The 19,487-nt window shown below is 43.8% G+C and overlaps 1 protein-coding gene across 1 annotated transcript; it reads left to right on the top strand.

Moving 5' to 3' along the window:
- Window positions 1-12: 12 nt before the first annotated feature.
- On the top strand, window positions 13-18,386 carry Vcp (valosin containing protein). The gene is made up of 17 exons (XM_070009307.1): window positions 13-364; window positions 4,157-4,268; window positions 4,405-4,577; window positions 6,864-7,006; window positions 7,525-7,655; window positions 9,070-9,201; window positions 10,373-10,475; window positions 11,570-11,703; window positions 11,783-11,918; window positions 12,236-12,348; window positions 12,819-12,983; window positions 13,070-13,192; window positions 13,458-13,670; window positions 13,834-14,142; window positions 14,402-14,557; window positions 17,424-17,578; window positions 17,726-18,386. Exons 1-17 carry the CDS (start codon window positions 348-350, stop codon window positions 17,829-17,831), a joined length of 2,421 nt encoding a protein of 806 aa, XP_069865408.1. The 5' UTR covers window positions 13-347; the 3' UTR covers window positions 17,832-18,386.
- The last annotated feature ends 1,101 nt before the right edge of the window (window positions 18,387-19,487 follow it).

Genomic DNA, 19,487 nt, shown 5'->3' with positions numbered 1-19,487 from the left:
GAGGCGGGCACAAGTCCAAAAGCAAGCCGCTGATTGGCTAAGGTGCCAGCAGCTTTCCTTCCGATGATTCGGCTCTTCTCGACTCAGTCTCAGCCAAGCGTTTGCTGCCGTGGTCTGGGTCGTCGCTGCCGCTTCCCCCCTCGCGGATCAGGAGCCAGCGTCTCCTGTCCGTACGCCCACCGCCCTGGTGCTGCTGGGAGGAAACAAGAGGGAGGCTGCCTGCGGGATTGTCGCTGCTGCTCGTCCCTTTCCTGGGAGAGTCCTGTTCCGGCCAAGTCGGTCGCCTGCCACTCTCGTAGCCGTTACCCGCGGGCCGCCACAGCCGCCGACCAGGAGAGGCGCGCGCCATGGCTTCTGGAGCCGAGTGAGTGTGTGCGCGTGCCCGCCGCCGGCTGTGGCGGCGCGCGCCGCGAGACCCGCCGCGCTGGGTAGGCCCGGCGAGGCCTGTTCGGGGGCGCGTCTGCGAGGTGGAGACTGGGGAAGGAGGGCGAAGGAAGGCGAGGGAGGCGGTGCAAGTGGGCCCTTGGGGCCAGGCTGCGCCCTCCCGCGCTCCCCTTAGGTCGGGCTTGCGTTGGGCCTGGGTCGGAGCCTGGGCGAGATCGTGCTGTGTCATGCAGGCCCCAGCCGACCTGATTGGCTCTCTTGGAACGGCCGTCTCGGCCTAGCTAGGCCTTCGGGAATACACTGCTGGAGTAGAGCCCCGAGACCCTGGTGCCCCTATTTGTAAATCTTCTGACCACTAGCAGGAGACCTAAAGTTCCCGAAAAGAGCAGGACGGGCGAGCCAGAGCCCCAGCAGGGCCCGGTGGGCGTGGACTTGGGGCCACGTGAAGGCCTCGGGAGTACTGGGACCCTGGCTGACGCTGGGTCCGAGGAAGCCGGGCCAGGTGGTGGCCGGCGAACTCGAGGAAGCCCTTGCTGGTCTGTGTGGAGGTGGGGACGACCTGGCTTCTGGGTAAGGGGCTCTTGAGAGAGAGTACACCCTGCTTTTCACTTTGGGCCCCCCTCCCACTTTAAGCTGTTGTAAATACAAGGAAACTTTAGTTTTTCTTACATTATAAGGAGATGGGCGTGAAGGAATTTACTATTTTAGGTCCTTTATGAAGTTCCTGTCTCAGTAGTGTATTTTATTGTTTCCTATATCTCAGCTTTCGGTGCCTTAACTCTTCAACAGACACACAGTCTCACTCAGGAAAGCACGTATCAGACAAAACCTGGTCCCCTGTACACGTTCAGTTTAGAATCTAGAGCTTTAGATGCTAAAAAAGAAGGGGAGGGGCAAAAAAAAGGAAGTCCAACCAGCCTACAGAAACTCTGCTATGTAAATCACTCCTGCTTTGACAAGATTAGTTTTTTAAGGTATTTCTCTAATTTCATGTTAGTGTGAAGTATTCTTCAGTTGCTTAGTTGAAAGTACCATTTAATACTTCAAATACTTTATCTAATGTGCAATCCTTTGTTTTCAAAACTAAAAATATTTAAGCCTGGTGTGGTGGTCCATTTCTATAATCCCATTTTGGAGAAGACAAAGGCAGATAAGGGTCAGCCTAGCTATCAGGTGAGACCTTTGTTCAAAAAAAGAAAAAGAAATCTCTTGGAACCTGGCAGTTTCCAATTTCTAGGTTGGCTTGATTGCCCTACTGAACCTCCTCCAAGTCTCCTGTGGCCTGTTGGGGGTTCTGGGAAGGGCCTGAGTCATGTAGAAGACAATAGGAGATGTTCTCAACATCTAGGATTGCCATCGTCAGGCTGAATTCACTCAAGCCATTTCTGTCTGATCACTGTAAATAGATGGGCAATTAGAAGTCTTTACCTTAGGTGAAGAAGGGCATAAGCGCTCTATAGAGCCAGTCAAGAAGGTAGGCCAGACTAGTTTCCTTAAAGTTGAACTTTGGGATTAAAATACGAACTGATGATTTAGGGCATCTGGTGTTTCATTTTTCTCCAGTCCTAGTCTTGTAAGTCAGGAGGATGGACAGACTTTTTGCAAGGGTATTTTTTAAAAAAAATTTCATTTTATTGTAAAGATGCTCTACAGAGGGGTGTTACACAGTAAGGCAATGAATAATGCAAAGGTATTTTAATGGATTGAGTGGAGTAGAACAATTGAAGGGCTTACATACATTGACCATGATTGAATGTTGGTGAACTTGGAAGGAATCCACCTTTTCTGCAGCCTTGTGCCCCAAGTGGCAGTGAATCTTGGGCTGAGGGTCACAGGTTAGAGATGAGAAAACAAACTTCCTTTTTTTTTTTTAATCAGTTGTAGGGCTTGAACTCAGGGATTGGGTGCTGTCCCTGAGCTCTTTTGCTCAAGGCTAATGCTCTCTACCACTTTGAGCTACAGCTCCACTTCTGGTTTTTGAGTGGTTAATTGGAGATGAGTCTCGGGGACTTTTTCTGCCTGGGTTGGCTTTGAGCTGTGATCCTCAGATCTCAGCTTCCTGAGTAGCTAGGATTATAGATGAGAGCCACTGGAACTCTTTGAAAACCAACTACATTTGGAAACTAGTTTAAAAGCTGTTAAAGATACAGCAAACTTGTAAGAGCACAATGTGGGGGAGAGTGAGGAAGCTTACATACATAATTAAATTATCAGTGGCAATAGTCTAGTTTTGATAATTATGCCCAGCTCCTAGAATAGTGCCTGATGCTTGATAGACATACATTAATTTGTTGAAGAAATACTTGTTTTTCCCCCCTGCCCTTTTTAAATTTTTGGTGTCCATCCTGGAGTTTGAACTCAAGGCTAGTGCTCTAGTACTTGAGCCAGAGCTCCACTTCATGCTTTTTTGCTAGTTAGTTTCACAGACTTTCCCACTGGCTTTGCACCTTCATCCTCAGATCTCTGCCTCCTGAGTAGCTAGGATTACAAGCTTGAGCCACCAGTACCTGGACCACTCCTTTCCATTGTTTAGCTTCTCTCTTTGAGTTAATATTCACATTTTCTTGAGCCTTGGTAAGAGGAAGTAGCTCTTCAAAGAACTTAATAACTGTTAATAAGCAAAAGCCAGAGGTTGAACTTGAGAAATCAGAAATTGGTGTCACTGTCCAGTGAATAGCTTCTAGGAATAATAAAAAGTTAGTTTAGATGCAATTTTGATTTGAGTGAGATGGATTTGATTTTTTTTTCCCCCATGTTTCAGCATTTCTTGGTTTTGCCTTTTTTTTTTTTTTTAATGCCATCCCGGGGTTTAAACTCAGGTCCTGTGTCCTGTCTCTGAATTTTTATTTGTTTTTGCTCAAAGCTAGTGCTCTACCACTTAAGACACAGCTCCACTTCCAGCTTTTTGGTGATTAATTAGAGATAAGAGTCCTGCCTGGGCTGGCTTGGAAACGTGATCCTCAGAGCTCAGCCTCTTGAGTAGCTAGTATTATAGGTTTGAACCGCTCTTGAAACTCAACAGGTTTATCTTGTGAGAAGGGTAGAGTAGTTTTAATAATTCTCCTTTGTCCCAAGAATTTCTTTTTGGGACTTGGGGGCCTCCTTGAGCCCTAGGGGAAGTTGTATGGTTCACTCTATTCCCTCAGAAGCTTAGCAGAGCTTGTTCTTTGAAGGTAGTTGTGATTCCATATGTTAGGCATTATATTATGTTTATGTTCCTCTTCTTACTTAAAACAATGAACCTCTGTGGTAGGTTGGGGAACTAAACAATCCTGAGAGATTAACTTGCCCAAGATTACAATCACAAAAGTATTTAGATTCAAATTTAGTAGATCTAGAGCTTCTGTTCCCAACTGCTGTTCTATACAGTTTAAAACTACTTTCATTTCTCTGATTTTTTTCAATCTTTAGTTGTAACAAGGGATTTCAATTCAGCATGTCATTTTATAAGTGCAGTGTATCTTTATCAATGTTACTGCTTCATTGTTTTTCCCCATCTAGTTGGTATTTAGCTTCTATTTGTATGTCTGTTATTTTTTATAGTTTCTTGTCTTTGGTAATCACTTGGGGTCCAGCAACAGAAATTGAGGTGCTCAGAGTACTGAGCTACTAAAACAGTGAATGTAATACATGCTGGATATTGTTCCTTGTAACATTGACTGGATTTCATTCTTCTGAGCTGTTTGGTGTAGGAATAGGTGTGAGTTTTAGAGACTGGTGGGGCCCCTGAGGCCAGAATATCTAGTGGGCCTAACTTATTTCTACCTTGTAGTTCAAAAGGTGATGACTTATCAACAGCCATTCTCAAACAGAAGAACCGTCCCAACCGTTTAATTGTTGATGAAGCCATCAATGAGGACAACAGTGTGGTGTCCCTGTCCCAGGTAAGATGAGTCCACCATCTAGCACTTGTTTGAGGGAGTTTTTTCATTTTTGTAGAGTGGGGTTTCCTGGAAATTCTAAACTCTAGGGTTGCTGCCTGCCCAGTAACCTTAAGGTTCTTAACCATTTTTCCCTTAGCCCAAGATGGATGAACTGCAGTTGTTCCGTGGTGACACAGTATTGCTGAAGGGAAAGAAGAGGCGGGAAGCTGTGTGCATTGTGCTTTCTGATGACACATGTTCTGATGAGAAGATTCGAATGAATAGAGTTGTTCGGAATAACCTTCGAGTACGCCTAGGGGATGTCATCAGGTATGTGTATAAAGTGTGTATATAGCCTGCTATGGGTACAGAAATCTCCCCTCCTGCATTAGAACCAGGATGAAATGGTTGTTGTTGTTTTCCAATTAAACCTACTTTTTTTTCCTACAATTTTTCTTTTTTTTTTTTTTTGTCGGTCGTGGGGCTTGAACTCTGGGCCTGGGCGTTGTCCCTTAGCTCTTCAGCTCAAGGCGAGCGCTCTACCACTTGAGCTACAGCGCGGTTTTCTGGTGGTTTTACTGGAGATAGGAGTCTCACGGTCTCTCCTGCCCGGGCTGGCTTTGAACCGTGATCCTCAGATCTCAGCCTCCTGAGTAGCTAGGATTACAGGCATGAGCCACCAGCGCCCGGCCTACAATTTTTCTTTTTAACTTTTTTTTATTGTTATTATAAAGGTGATGTACAATGAAATTACAGTTACATAGGTCAGGTAATGAGTATATTTCTTTTGGATAATGTCCCCCCTCCCTTGCTCTAGAATGAAATTCTTAGAAGGACAGACATGTGAAAACCCAAGCTTTAGGATTATTATTATTATTTTCTTTAATTGGTCATCAAGCTTGAACTCAGGTATTGGGCACTTGTTCCTCTTTTTGCTCAAATCTAGGACTCTACCCTTTGAGCCACAGTGCCATTTCCAGTTTTCTGGGGGTTAATTGAAGATAAGAGTCTCATGGACTTTCCTGCACAGACTGAATTTGAACTGTGATCCTTGGGTTTCAGCCTCCTGAGTAGCTAGGATTACAGGTGTGAGCCACCAGCACCTGGCTTCTCTTACTCTTTCTTTTTTGTTTTTGGTTTGGTTGTGGGGGCTTGAATTTGTGCGTAGGCACTGTCTCTGAGCTCTTTTGCTCAAAGCTAGTGCTCTGTCACTTTGAGCCATAGTGCCACTATTCAGATTATCTTTAGGTTTTAGTTCTGCCATAGACTTTTTATTACATTTACATGCTCCTTGGGATAAGTTAATATTCTTGTAATTTTATTGATATCTGTATTCTTTCCTACCAGAAGTGTGTGTGCACACATGTGCAAGCATGCTAATACTGGTGCTTGAACACAGGACCTTGAGCTCTTGCTGGGCTTTTTCATTCAAAGCCAGGCTTAATCACTTGAGCCAAACTTCCAGTCTCAGCACTTTGCTAGCTAATTCTAGGTAATAATCTCACCGATTTGGCTGTACAGACTGGCTTCGAATCTTGACTCTCAGATCTCAGCCTTCTGAGTAGCTAGGATTATAGGCATGAGCCACTGGCCATGCCTAAATGGCTGAAGTGCCATTTGAAGGTATAATATCTGAACGTGGTAATTACTCCTATAAACTACCATGTTCAATTAATGCTTTATGATAGGGTTAGAATGAGGTGAAAGTGTGAAGATGGAAGGTGAACTTCTGGCAATTCTTTTAAGGAATCGTAAGTAAAACTAGAAGATAAATGTAGTTGGAGCCAAATCACAGATTATTCCAGTGCCAGATTTTGCTTGTTCTTAATATAACTGTAGACAAGAGACATTCCCAAACTGGTAGAATTTCAGACTGTTTTTTTTCAGATTGTTTTTTCATAGAGTTTTATGTATCATGCATTTTTCCCCAAAAAATATGTGACTTTCTTAAGGTGTTCTGACCACATGGCTGAGATTGTTTTTCCATTTCTATTTCCAACTTAGTCTTAGCCAACTAAAACCTTTTCTTACAGGAGGTAATATTGGGGTTACCAATATTGGCTAGGAAGGATCATCCTTTTTTTTTTTTATTTTTGCCAGTCCTAGGACTAGAATGAAGGGCCTGGGGACTGTCCCTGAGCTTCTTTTGCTCAAGGCTAGCACTCTACCACTTTAGCCACAGCACTTTTGGCCTTTTCTGTTTATGTGGTACTGAGGAATCAAACCCAGGACTTCATGCATGCTAAGCAAGCACTCTACCACTAAGCCACATTCCCAGCCCAGAAGGGATCATTCTTGACCATTGTTTATTGAAGACCCCAGTGGTAGAGCTGTGCAAGTCTTTCTTATTTTTGGCTCATTGATGAGGAGTGGATTACCCTAGCAGTCTCTTCAAGTGGCTTCTCCTGTTACCTCATCCTGAGTGTGATCTATCTTGGTTCTGCTTGGCTGTTCCTTTGCCTTCACTCCAACTTGTTCTCCTTCTGCTCTTCACCTAAAGCCATCCTGCCTTTTCTCTTTCGCTTGCCATCAGCTGTCTGTGCCAGGCCTTATCGGACACCCAGTGCTTGGGACTACAGTGTGGTTGGTAATGTGGAGTCTGCTTGTCATCCTCAGCATCCAGCCATGCCCTGATGTGAAGTACGGCAAACGCATCCATGTGCTACCCATCGATGACACGGTGGAAGGCATCACTGGCAATCTCTTTGAGGTATACCTTAAGCCGTACTTCCTGGAAGCTTATCGACCCATTCGAAAAGGTGAGATATAATTATAGGAACTGAGCTAAGCCTAAAAATAGTTACATAGGGATACTTAAGAGTAAAGACTGAAACAACTCCATCTCATTTCATATGTGTGCATGTGTGCGTGTGTGCGCACGTGCTCACACATGCATCCTACGCATATGTTCATAGTCTCTCCTGACTCTGTCTCTCTCTGCTCCAGGAGAGTAAACTATCCTTAGGATCTTTGAAGAAGGTGGTTCATTTTACTGTATTACACTTCAAAATGCATAACTCTACCATTGGTGGTTGGAGTAAAAGCTTGGATTACCTAGGTTTAGAAGTCAAAACATTCGGTTCTTTTCATTGTATTCTTGAGCGACAGGGTTGTTAAATTGAATAATTTTTACTCTTACCATGGTCTTAGTAAGACCCTAAGTGAGAGGAAAATATTTAGTGAGCTTGATTTTGTAGATCCTGGAATCTCATGAGGAATTCTGATTTGGTTTTATGCTTGATACATCTAATTGCACTTGTACTGCTTGCTTTTATAGGAGACATTTTCCTTGTCCGGGGTGGAATGCGTGCTGTGGAGTTCAAAGTAGTAGAAACAGATCCTAGCCCTTACTGTATTGTTGCTCCAGACACAGTGATCCACTGTGAAGGGGAACCTATCAAACGAGAGGTGAGTTTCTTCCTGACCCCAGTACTTAACTTCATTATTACTCAATGTGGCAGTCATGTAGTAATGATCAGAACTGGTGTTTTTTGGAACTAAGTTGTTTTTGGAAGTGAGAAAACTTCCAGCTATTTCTGGGCCTGAGTTTTCTTGAGAAAACTCAACACTAGGAATTTTAAATTGGAACCAAAATATAGGTGATTGAGATAATTCTGTTCCCTTACTTCTTACTCCATTTTTTTTCTTTTCTTTTTTTTTTTTGTCAGTTGTGGGGCTTGAACTCAGGGCCTGGGTACTGTCCTGAGCTTTTGTGCTGAAGTAATCTAGCACTCTACCACTTTGAGCCACAGTGCTACTTCCCAGTTTTCTGGTGGTTAGTTGGAGATAAGATTGTCATGGACTTGCCTGCCTCGGAAAGATCTCAGTCTCCTGAATAGCTAGGATTACAGGCTTTCCACAGCTTTCCTCATTCCTTTCTTTTCCCCCTACTTCCTTCTCTTCTTCCCTGTCCCTCTTCTCTTCTGGTATTTTGAGACAAGGTCTTACTGTGTAGCCTAGGCTGGCTCAGAACTTGCTGTGGAGGCTAGCATGGCCTCAGACTTACTTATCTTCCTACTTTAGCCTTCCAAATGCTAAATTACAGGCATGTGCCACCACTGCTAGCTGATACTGGGATTTAAATTTTTTTTTTTTTTTTTTGCCTGTTCCGAGCTTGAACTCAGGGCCTGGGTGCTGTCTCTGAGCTTCTTTTTGCTCAAGACTAGTGCTTTACCATTTGAGTCACAGTGCCACTTCCAGTTTTTGCTGTGTATGTGGTACTGAGGAATCGAAACCAGGGCTTCATGCATGCCAGGCAAGCGCTCCACCACTAAGCTACATTCCCAGCCCTGGGAAAATTTTTGAAGTAAAGCTGATGATAGCATACTGGCTTCTGTGTCCATTCTAGGGTTTCTAGTTGTAGATTTTAGGGAGTCATAGTTCCTAGTAAGACAGGACTGTGTGAAATGGAAGGATTGTGCTAGACTTCTTAAGATTTTTGTAGGTTTTGTTGTTATTGTTGTTTGTGCCAGTCTTGGGGTTTGAACACAGGGCCTAGATGGTGACCTGATCTCTTTTGCTCAGAGCTAGCGCTCTATTACTGGAGTCACAGCCACTGTTCTGCTTCTAGCTTTTGGTGGTTAATTGGAGGTAGATACTCACAGACTTTACTGCTAGAGCTGGCTTTGGACTAATTCTCAGATCTCAGATTCCTGTGTGGCTAGGATGGCAGGCATGTGCCATTGGTACCCATTGTAGTAGTTTTTTGAGGCAAGTCCCTTTAAAAAAAATCATATATAGCAGATTTTTCCACAACAGATATTAAAATGATTTGGAGAAGACCTACTCATAGTATTCTTGTCTTTTTTTCCTTCATATTCAGGATGAAGAAGAATCCTTGAATGAAGTAGGATATGATGACATTGGTGGCTGTAGGAAGCAGCTAGCTCAGATAAAGGAGATGGTAGAGCTGCCTTTGAGACATCCTGCACTCTTTAAAGCAATTGGTGTAAAGGTGAGCTCCGTAGAATCTTATCTCTAGTGATGACTAATGACTATTCAGGCACTTAATCCTTTAGACTGTTTTTATACTTGGCTCAGATTGGAGGAACAAATAATCTTAGGGTTGTAAGTCTTTACACATCTGAGAACTGGTAGTCTAAAGTATAGCTTACTAATCCTTTCTATATCACAAGACACAGAATATGGATTTACTACTTTACCTGGTAAGCATGAAACAGTAGTCTTCTGTGTGGGGAGTTTCAGTGTCCTGCCTATGGATGAAGCCACAGAAATGACAGCTTTAAATAGGAAAACTTGTGAGTGACTATAAGGAAAAGCCTTTAGAACTGATAATAAAATTCTGAAAGATTATGATCATTGGACCTCTAACAGTGAAGAAAATAGATTTTTTTCCTGTGCATAAAGATGCACAGGAAGGGATGCAATTCTAGAAGTTCAAGCCTTTAGATTTTTTTTTTCTGGTACTGGGGTTTGGACTTAAGGCCTGGTATTTTCATGGTTTGCTTATTCAGCTGTTGCTTTACCACTAGAGCCATACGTACTGCCCAGATTGATTTAGATAATTTGGAGAATAATTTTTACAGCAAAATCTGGACTAGAGTCTGGTCATGATTCTGCAAATCTCAGCCTTTTGTGAGATACTTTTACCCAACTCAAGAGCTCATTTCTTTTTTTTTTTTTTTTTTTTTTTTTTGGTGGGTCATGGGGCTTGAACTCTGGGCTTGGGCACTGTCCCTCAGCTCTTCAGCTCCAGGCGAGCACTCTACAACTTAAGCCATGGCACCGCTTCCAGTTTTCTAGTGGTTTATTGGAGATAAGAGTCTCACGGACTTTTCCTGCCCACTTTCCTGCCTGAGCTGGCTTTGAATGTGATCCTCAGGTCTCAGCCTCCTGAGTAGCTAGGATTACAGGTATGAGCCACCAGTGCCCGCCTTAAGAGCTCATTCTTAATGGTGTCAGGGTTGAACCTGTATTTTCATCCTTTCTAGAGATTAGCTAAGCTGTTTTAGAGATAGGTAGGATTGAGAGGATATGGGATTCAGAACCAGTCACACTGCATTTTATTTATTTATTTATTTTGGTGGTACTGAGGTTTGAGCTCAGGGTCTTACGCTTACTCTACCGCTTCAGCCCTTTTGTCTATACTCTCTGTTGGTCCTTAGCCTCCTCGAGGAATCTTGCTCTATGGACCTCCTGGAACAGGAAAGACCCTGATTGCTCGAGCTGTGGCAAATGAGACTGGAGCCTTCTTCTTCCTGATCAATGGTAAGAGCTGGTCTGTCTAGTATCTTGCTAGACCCAATTCTGAGCTGGGCAGTTTATGGACTCATCCATTTGTATCCATGTCTTTGTATATACTTTACCGTCTTCTGGTAGAGTACATAGCAATAAGGTGAAGATACTTTATACTGGTGTTCTCTTGTCCCTTTTCCCCTTCCTTGAAAAAGATTGTGGAAAAAAGATGGTGATAAAGATTGTGTAGGAGGAACAAATTGAAATGAGGAATCAAAAGGTACATATTTTTATATTTGAGAATAAAATTTGGGCTTACGAATGATGGTTTGAGATGATTTGGCTCTTAGAATAATATTTACCTGATAGAGGTCCAGTTATATTCTGCTTTCTGCTATGGCCAGCAGTCCCAAGAATCTGCTTTTATCCTTACAATTTCAACTCTGGGGGAAAGTTATACCAAGTCCCTTGGCTTCTGTCTGCCCTGGTAGCTTTTTGTTGTTGTTGTTGTTGTTGGTCGTGGGGCTTGAACTCTGTGCTTGGGCACTAATCCTTGCGCTCTTCAGCTCAAGGAGAGTGCTCTACCGCTTGAGCCACAGCGCCACTTCTGGTTTTCTAGTGGTTTATTTATTTATTTATTTATTTATTTTTGGGTCTGGTCGTGGGGCCTGAACTCTGGGCCTGGGCACTGTCCCTCAGCTCTTCAGCTCAAGGCTAGCGCTCTACCACTTGAGCCACAGCGCCACTTCCAGCTTTTTTTCTTTTTGCTTATGTGGTGCTGGGGAATCGAACCCAGGGCCTTATGCATGCAAGGCAAGCGCTCTACCACTGAGCCACCTTCCCAGCCCCTCTAGTGGTTTATTGATAACAGTCTCACAGACTTTTCTGTCCAGACTGGCTTTGAACTGTGATCCTCAGATCTCAGCCTCCTGAGTATCTAGGATTACAGGCGTGGGTCACTGGCGCCTGGCTTGCCAGTGGGACAATAAGTGGTACAGGTTGAGAGAAGCAGAGGTTACCACCTTCTCACCCAGGGCCTGTTTCTGGACTGAACAACCAAGATAACATTTCTGTTGTGATCGGGAAAGATATAGTTTTGTCATTGTCTCTATTCCATATCCTTTCAGGTCCTGAGATTATGAGTAAGTTGGCTGGTGAGTCTGAGAGCAACCTTCGTAAAGCCTTTGAGGAAGCTGAAAAGAATGCTCCTGCTATTATCTTCATTGATGAGCTTGATGCTATTGCTCCCAAAAGAGAAAAGGTAGGAGTTTACCCGAGGGGATGAATGGGGGGTTGAAAAGTCCTGACTTAGCTTCTAACCAGATATCCTGTCCTGACAGACTCACGGGGAGGTGGAGCGACGTATTGTATCACAGTTACTGACTCTCATGGATGGCCTAAAGCAGAGAGCACATGTAATAGTTATGGCAGCAACCAACAGACCCAACAGCATTGACCCAGCTCTACGACGATTTGGTAAGAACCCCTGATTTCTTTCAGCACACACCTTACTCATGGGAGATTATAGTTATACTGGACTAAATATCCTTGATTCCCACCTTGGTCCTTTATCTAATTTAATCTTGAAGTTTTCTTGAAGCTTTGCAGTAATATGCCACTGGGATTCTTTTTCTTTCTCTTTAACATTCTATCTAGAATAATTGAGGGGTTTCTCAGGCCATGGAGCTTTTAAACTGCTAACACTAGAGGAATCCTAAGATAGCTGGTGATGCCCCTTTTGCCATCTGGACCAGAGAATGAACCATGTCTTATATTCATACACTATTCTACAGGTCGCTTTGACAGGGAAGTAGATATTGGAATCCCTGATGCTACAGGACGCTTGGAAATTCTTCAGATCCATACCAAGAACATGAAGTTGGCAGATGATGTGGATCTGGAACAGGTGGAGTGATGATGACTGGCCAGGAAATAGTATATATCTATTTCCAGAAATTTGATATGGACCTGGTTAGGGATATATAAGCTTAAGATGACAGAAGCTGGGCTGCTAATCCCAGCACTCTGTGAGGATGGGGCAAAGGGGATCTTGAGTTTGTGGTTACATAGTGAGAGATTATTTAAAAACCAAGCAAAAGGTGGAAGGAGATTGGTGTTCATTTGGGCAGGGAAAAGGAAGCAATCTTAGACTGAATCCAGGGATTTAGCCTGTTTCACAGTTGATGGTATATAAAAATACAAACCAATGTTGTTGGAACAGCTTTATTTCCATCTCCCAAGACTAGGTTTGAGTACTTATCCCATAGCCAGTGTAATATATGTGTTCAAAGCAATTGAAGGACCCAGAAATAGAGTAAGGGACCAGGATTCTATTACATCTGAGCTTCCCAAGGCAAGTGGATCTTCTCTCTGCAGGTAGCCAATGAGACTCATGGGCATGTGGGTGCTGACTTGGCAGCCCTGTGCTCCGAGGCTGCTCTTCAGGCCATCCGCAAGAAGATGGATCTCATTGATTTAGAGGATGAGACCATTGATGCTGAGGTCATGAACTCCCTGGCAGTTACTATGGATGACTTCAGGGTAAGGACCACACCAACTTAAGTACAAACACACTTTGACCTCCTTCTATAGTAAGTCTCATCTCCAGTTATTTCCTTCTTTCTTAGTGGGCTTTGAGTCAGAGCAATCCATCAGCACTGCGGGAAACTGTTGTGGAGGTGCCACAAGTAACCTGGGAAGACATCGGGGGCCTGGAAGATGTCAAACGGGAGCTTCAGGAGTTGGTCCAGGTAGGATAACGTAGTCTAGGGTAGGTTACTGCTGCAGTGTATTGGTAGTGACCTAGGTGGTCTTGGTGTTGACATACTCACTGAGTGCAAGTCAGATGCCTGTTTGCTGTTTTCTAGTTTGAGTCACTGGGGAGCTTAGAGAATTTGGAACCTAGACCATAGGAAAAACTATGAAGTAGTGGAAGGAAGGAAAGTTTCTGATTGGTAAGTTTTACTTTAAAATATGGTGATAGCCTTAAATTTTCCTTTTTTTCCCCCTCCTAAGTATCCTGTGGAGCACCCAGACAAATTCCTCAAGTTTGGTATGACACCCTCCAAAGGAGTTCTTTTCTATGGACCTCCTGGCTGTGGAAAAACTTTGCTGGCTAAAGCCATTGCTAATGAATGCCAGGCCAACTTCATCTCCATCAAAGGTCCTGAGCTACTCACCATGTGGTTTGGGGAGTCTGAGGCCAATGTCAGGGAAATCTTTGACAAGGTGAGCTATAAAGGCTGCACTATGTTTTCACATGCTTGGGTAGGACTCGAGGCTGTTTCTGTAGGAGAATCAAAAGCTTATTGCTGACAGCTGACAGTTGGGCATTGAAATTTTGGCCTGAGAGATCGAGTTACGTTTTTGAATCAGTTTTTCTGTCTCATAGGCACGCCAAGCTGCCCCTTGTGTGCTTTTCTTTGATGAGCTGGATTCCATTGCAAAGGCTCGTGGTGGTAATATTGGAGATGGTGGTGGGGCTGCTGATCGAGTCATCAACCAAATTCTGACAGAAATGGATGGCATGTCTACAAAAAAGAATGTGTTTATCATCGGCGCTACCAACCGGCCTGACATCATTGATCCTGCCATCCTAAGACCTGGCCGCCTTGATCAGCTCATCTATATCCCACTTCCAGATGAGAAATCTCGTGTTGCCATCCTCAAGGCCAACCTGCGCAAGTCCCCAGTTGCCAAGGCAGGTTCAGGGTCTTAGGATTTAAGGACTTCTGTGAAGCTGATGTGAAGTGTTCTTAGATCCCATTGGGGATTTTTGGGGCTGGGACTGGTATGGAAGGAAGATGGAAGATTTAGGAGTATTAGAATTGTCTAGACAACAATATGGAGTGGCAGTAGATAAAAGAAACTGGAGTTGGGAGTGCTTGGGTAGTCCAAAGATGAAAGTACTCCAGAGGAGAAAACGCTAAATGCTAAGGTTGCTTTTGTGCCTCTTTTAGGATGTAGATTTGGAGTTCTTGGCTAAAATGACTAATGGCTTTTCTGGAGCTGACCTGACAGAGATTTGCCAACGTGCTTGTAAACTGGCCATTCGTGAATCCATTGAGAGTGAGATTAGGCGAGAGCGGGAAAGGCAGACAAACCCATCAGCCATGGTAAGTCTGTGTACCCTTTTCCCGTTATATGGTCTTGTGAGTAGCCTTGTAGGAATGGAAAAGAGTTGGGTGGATTTAAGAATGTATGGGCTAGGAAGCCTGACTCAACCCTGTTACCTCAGCATCTTGATTGTGGAGATCTGGGGGAAACCACTGTTCAAGGCTACCCCACCTGGCCTTGAGATCCCGTCTCCATGGTAATGCATGCGTAATGGTACAACAAGCCTGTCATCCCAAGAAGCTGAAGTTGGAGAATAGCTCTCTGAGGCTGGCTCTATGCAAAAATGCAAGATTCTATCTGAAAAATAAAAAGGGTGGGAGTCCTGGCTCAAGTGCTAGAGCTCCTACCTATGCCTTAGGTCTTTGAGTTTAAACCCTAGTACTACCAATAACAAAAGAGTATATGTGAGCCAGGTGAGATGATACCCATCTGTAATCCCAGCACGTGGGACGCTGAAGCATAATGATTGCATGATTTAGACCAGCCTCGGCTTCATAGTGATACCCCTGTCTTTTTTTAAAAAAACAAAAATGTAATTGGAAGCTGGACTATTAGGTTAGGGTATAAATGAGATGTGATAAACACTGAGTGCTGTTTATAATTTCTTTAAATTTTTGGCTTTATTGAGGTATTATTGCGCAGTGATGTACCTTTTTTTTTTTTTTTTTGGTCGGTTGTGGGGCCTGAACTTTGGGTCTGGGCGCTGCCCCTCAGCTCTTCAGCTCAAGGCTAGTGCTCTACAATTTGAGGCACAGTGCCACTTCTGGCTTTTTCTGCTTATGTAGTGATGAGGAATCCGAACCCATGGCCTCATACATGCGAGGCAAGCACTCTACCACTGAGCCACCTTCCTAGCCCCATGCACCTTTTAAAATTCAGTTTCCATGGAATTTCTGTGATTACTTCTAAAATTGAGATAGAGTAAATTCTATTGTTTCCAAAAGTTGCCTCAGACCACTGTAGTCAGAATCTTCTCTCTTTCCTGGGAACACATCAGGGACAACCACTGATGTGAATTGAATCTTGTACCTATAGTATTCCCTTTTCTATTAGGCATTGACAGGTTGCATTTGTTTGTCTTCCTGACAGTACTTAAGTATTGTACCATTGAGTCTTACTTCCAGTTCTTTTTTGCTTTGTGTGTTATGTGTGTTATGTATGTGCTGGTCCTTGGCTTGAACTCTGCTCTGGTGCTGTCCCCCCTGAACTTATTTGCTCAAGGCTAGTACTCTAGCATATTGAGCCATAGCTCTACTGCTAGCTTTTTGATGATTAATTAGAGATGGAGAGGCTCACAGACTTTGTTGTCCAGACTGGCTTTGAACTTCAGTCTTCAGATTTCAGCCTCCAGAATAACTAGGCTTATAGGCATAAGCCATTGATGCCCAGCTTGCTCAGGTTATTTTTGAGATATCACTTGAGATGTGTACCCGGATCCCAATTTTTTTTTCCTTTTTTTTTTTTTTTTTGGTCAGCCGTAGGGCTTGAACTCTGGGCCCGGGTGCTTTCCCTGTACTCTTCAGCTCAAGCTGAGCACTCTACCGCTTGAGCCACAGAACCACTTCTGATTTTTTAGTGGTTTATTAGGGGTAAGAGTCTCAATGGAGTTTCCTGCCTGGGCTGGCTGTGAACTGTGATCCTCAGATCTCAGCCTCCTGAGGAGCTAGGATTACATGTGAGCCACTGGCGCCTGGCACAATTTTTTTTTTCTCTCCCTTTTTTTTTTTTTTTGTCAGTTGTGGGGCTTGAACTTAGGGCCTGGCCATTGTCCCTGAGCTCTTTTGCTCAAGGCTTGTGTTCTACCACTTGAGCCACAGTGCCAATTCCAGTTTTGAGTGATTCATTGGAGATGAGAGTCTCACAGGGACTTTACTGCCCAGGCGGCTTCAGACATTGATCCTCAGATCTCAGCTTTCTGAGTAGCTAGGATTATAAGCATGAGCCACTGGTGCCTAGCCAGTTTTATTTTTTGCTTTTCACTGAAGCCAAAATGACAGGCGTATGCCACCAAGCTGAACTTCTTCCATTGAGATGAAGCAGACTTTTTTGCTTGGCTGAACTGGTACCCTGATCCTCCCTATATTAGCTTTCCAATGGCTAGGATTACAGATGACACCCAGCAAGAACACATTGAACAAGAGAGAGAGAGAGAGAGAGAGAGAGAGAGAGAGAGAGAGAGAGAGAGAGAGAGAGAGAGAGAGAGAGAGAGTGTGTGTGTGTGTGTGTGTGTGTGTGTGTGTGTGTGTGTGTGTGTGTGTGTGTGTGTGTGTGTGTGTGTGTGTCATAGGGTTTGGATTCAGGACCTAGGTATTGTCCCTGTGAGTTTTTTGCACAAGGATAGACCCATAGCTCCACGTCAGCCTTTTTTTTTTTTTTTTTTTTTTGGTCCGGTTGTGGGGCTTGAACTCTGGGCCTGGGTGCTGTCCCTCAGCTCTTCAGCTCAAGGCTAGTGCTCTACCACTTGAGCCACAGCGCCACTTCCGGCTTTTTTCTTTTTTTTGCTTATGTGGTGCTGAGGAATCGAACCCAGGGCCTCAGGCATGCAAGGCAAGCGCTCTACCACTGAGCCACCTTCCCAGCCCAACACGTCAGCCTTTTTTTGTGTGTGTTTCATTAGAGAAGAGAGTGCATGGACTTTTCTGGGCTGGCTTTGAACTCCTGAGTAGCTAGGATTATAGGCATGAGTCACCAGGTCCTGGCAAATTTTAAAGCAAAGACCAGTGACTGAATGATTGAAAGTTTATTCTGACAACTTCCTTTACTTAGGCTGATTGGAGAGGCAGAAGCTACCTACAGTGGGTAAACCAGTAAGAGTCCATATTGCACCCTAACTAGTTTGGTGGACTGTACTCACCATTTTTATAGGAAGTAGAAGAGGATGATCCAGTGCCAGAGATCCGCAGAGATCACTTTGAGGAAGCCATGCGCTTTGCTCGCCGTTCTGTCAGTGACAATGACATTCGGAAGTATGAAATGTTTGCTCAGACTCTTCAGCAAAGTCGAGGATTTGGCAGCTTCAGGTAATTTTGTTGGGGGCAATGAATGAACAATTTCTATGGGCAGTTGTTACAGACAAGGTGGTATGAGTCCTAAGAAGGCTAGAAGGGGTAAGTTGTGAAAATTTTATAGAGACTAACCTTCATTTTTGATTGTTCTCATATATACAGATTCCCTTCAGGAAACCAAGGTGGAGCTGGCCCCAGTCAGGGCAGTGGAGGTGGCACAGGTGGCAGTGTATACACAGAAGACAATGACGATGACCTATATGGCTAAGTGACGGTAGCCAGCATGTAGCAAGCTGGCCTAGTTGGACCTTGTTCCCTGGGGGTGGGGGCACTTGCTCAGGAGGGACCAGGGATGTGCCCGTGGCCTGCTTCATTCCACAGTCTGAACAGTTCAGCTATAGTCAGACTCTGGACAGGGGGTTTCTGTTGCAAAAACAAAACAAAAGCGATAAAATAAAAGTGATTTTCATTTGGGAAGCGGAGAGTGAATTACCAATTACCAGGGATTTGGGCCTTGGGCCTATGCCATTTCTGTTGTAGTTTGGGACAGTGCAGGCAACCTTTGGGGTGTGAACCAGGGCTCTGCCACTACCCCTACAGTTAAGCATCTGCACTTCACTCAATGCTGCCCAAGCCCTCTCTTACTCCTAGCCAACCTGGGTAGGTGGGTGAGGGCCCACAGTTGCTGGGTGTTTATATAGAGAGTAGGTTGATTTTATTTTACATGCTTTTGAGTTACTGTTGGAAAACTAATCACAAGCAGTTTCTAAACCAAAAAAAATGACATGTTGTAAAAGGACAATAAACGTTGGGTCAAAATGGAGCCTGAGTCCTGGCCACTGTTCCTGCTTCTTTTTGGGGGAAGGGCTTTGGGCTACCTGTCATTGCCAGTTGAAGTCTTGGAAGTAAGGCTAAGCCTTCGTATGCTACTGGTTAATGTCAGTATGATTATTTCCTATTGCCTCACCATGTTTATAATGTCACTGGTGGAGGGGCGGGGGTGGGGGGTGTAGCCTGATACATGTAATAGGTGTATATGTAGAGATTTGTCACTCTACCTTTATTTGATGTAGACTTTAAGATAGAGCCCTGACCAAGACTAGATTAAGGTTCCCACTAGGCTTGCAAAAAGATACATTTGAGGGTTTGTGCATCCTAGACAAGCACTTTCACCACTGTGCTATACCTCTAGAGCTCTACTTGCATAGTTTGGTCCAAATACATGTATAGATAATCTACTCAATAGGTATATCAGAGTAAACCACTTGGGTATTTCTGGGTCAGTACTATGATGATCTAGGATCTTGGTTTGGAGCCAACCCAGGCAGAGACTATCCAATTAATCTGCAAAAAAAAAAAAAAAGCCAGAAGTGGAGGTGTGACTCAAGTGGTAGAGTGCCAGCCTTGAATGGAGAAGTGAGAGCTTGAGGCCCTGAGTTAAAGCCCCAGTACTGGCCAAAAAAAAAAAAAAAAAAGTGGAGGCAACAAATTAGAGGCATCACAAATTAACTTTTTCAAATTATCAGCTAAATACAAAGTGTTAGTCCAGCAGCATAACAATGAAGTGTCCATTTAGCATTTCAGTCTGTAAGCTTATCCTTGTACACACTGTTGAATCAGTTACAAGGTGTGGTCTAACAGATGCTAGGGGAACTTTGTTTTTAATGTTAACTATTAATGTGTTGTACAGAGGGGTTTACCATTACATAAGTCAGGTAATGAGTACATTTCTCTCTGTTTGGACAATTTTACCCTTTACTTTCCCCCTCCCATATACATAAGACATTTTCCATAGATGTGTCAACTGTTCCACAAATTCATACTATTTATAGTACTTCAGTGGTTTCTAAACAACAGTTTAGTATCTAAAACTATGATAGGAAAATTGGTAAAGGCTGTGAGTGAATAGATACTTATAGAAGAA

Source organism: Dipodomys merriami, unplaced genomic scaffold (genome assembly GCF_024711535.1).
Source record: "Dipodomys merriami isolate MVZ:Mamm:240054 unplaced genomic scaffold, mDipMer1.0.p SCAF_11, whole genome shotgun sequence".
Taxonomy (NCBI): Eukaryota; Metazoa; Chordata; class Mammalia; order Rodentia; family Heteromyidae; genus Dipodomys; species Dipodomys merriami.
This window is presented reverse-complemented; position numbering and strand designations above follow the sequence as displayed.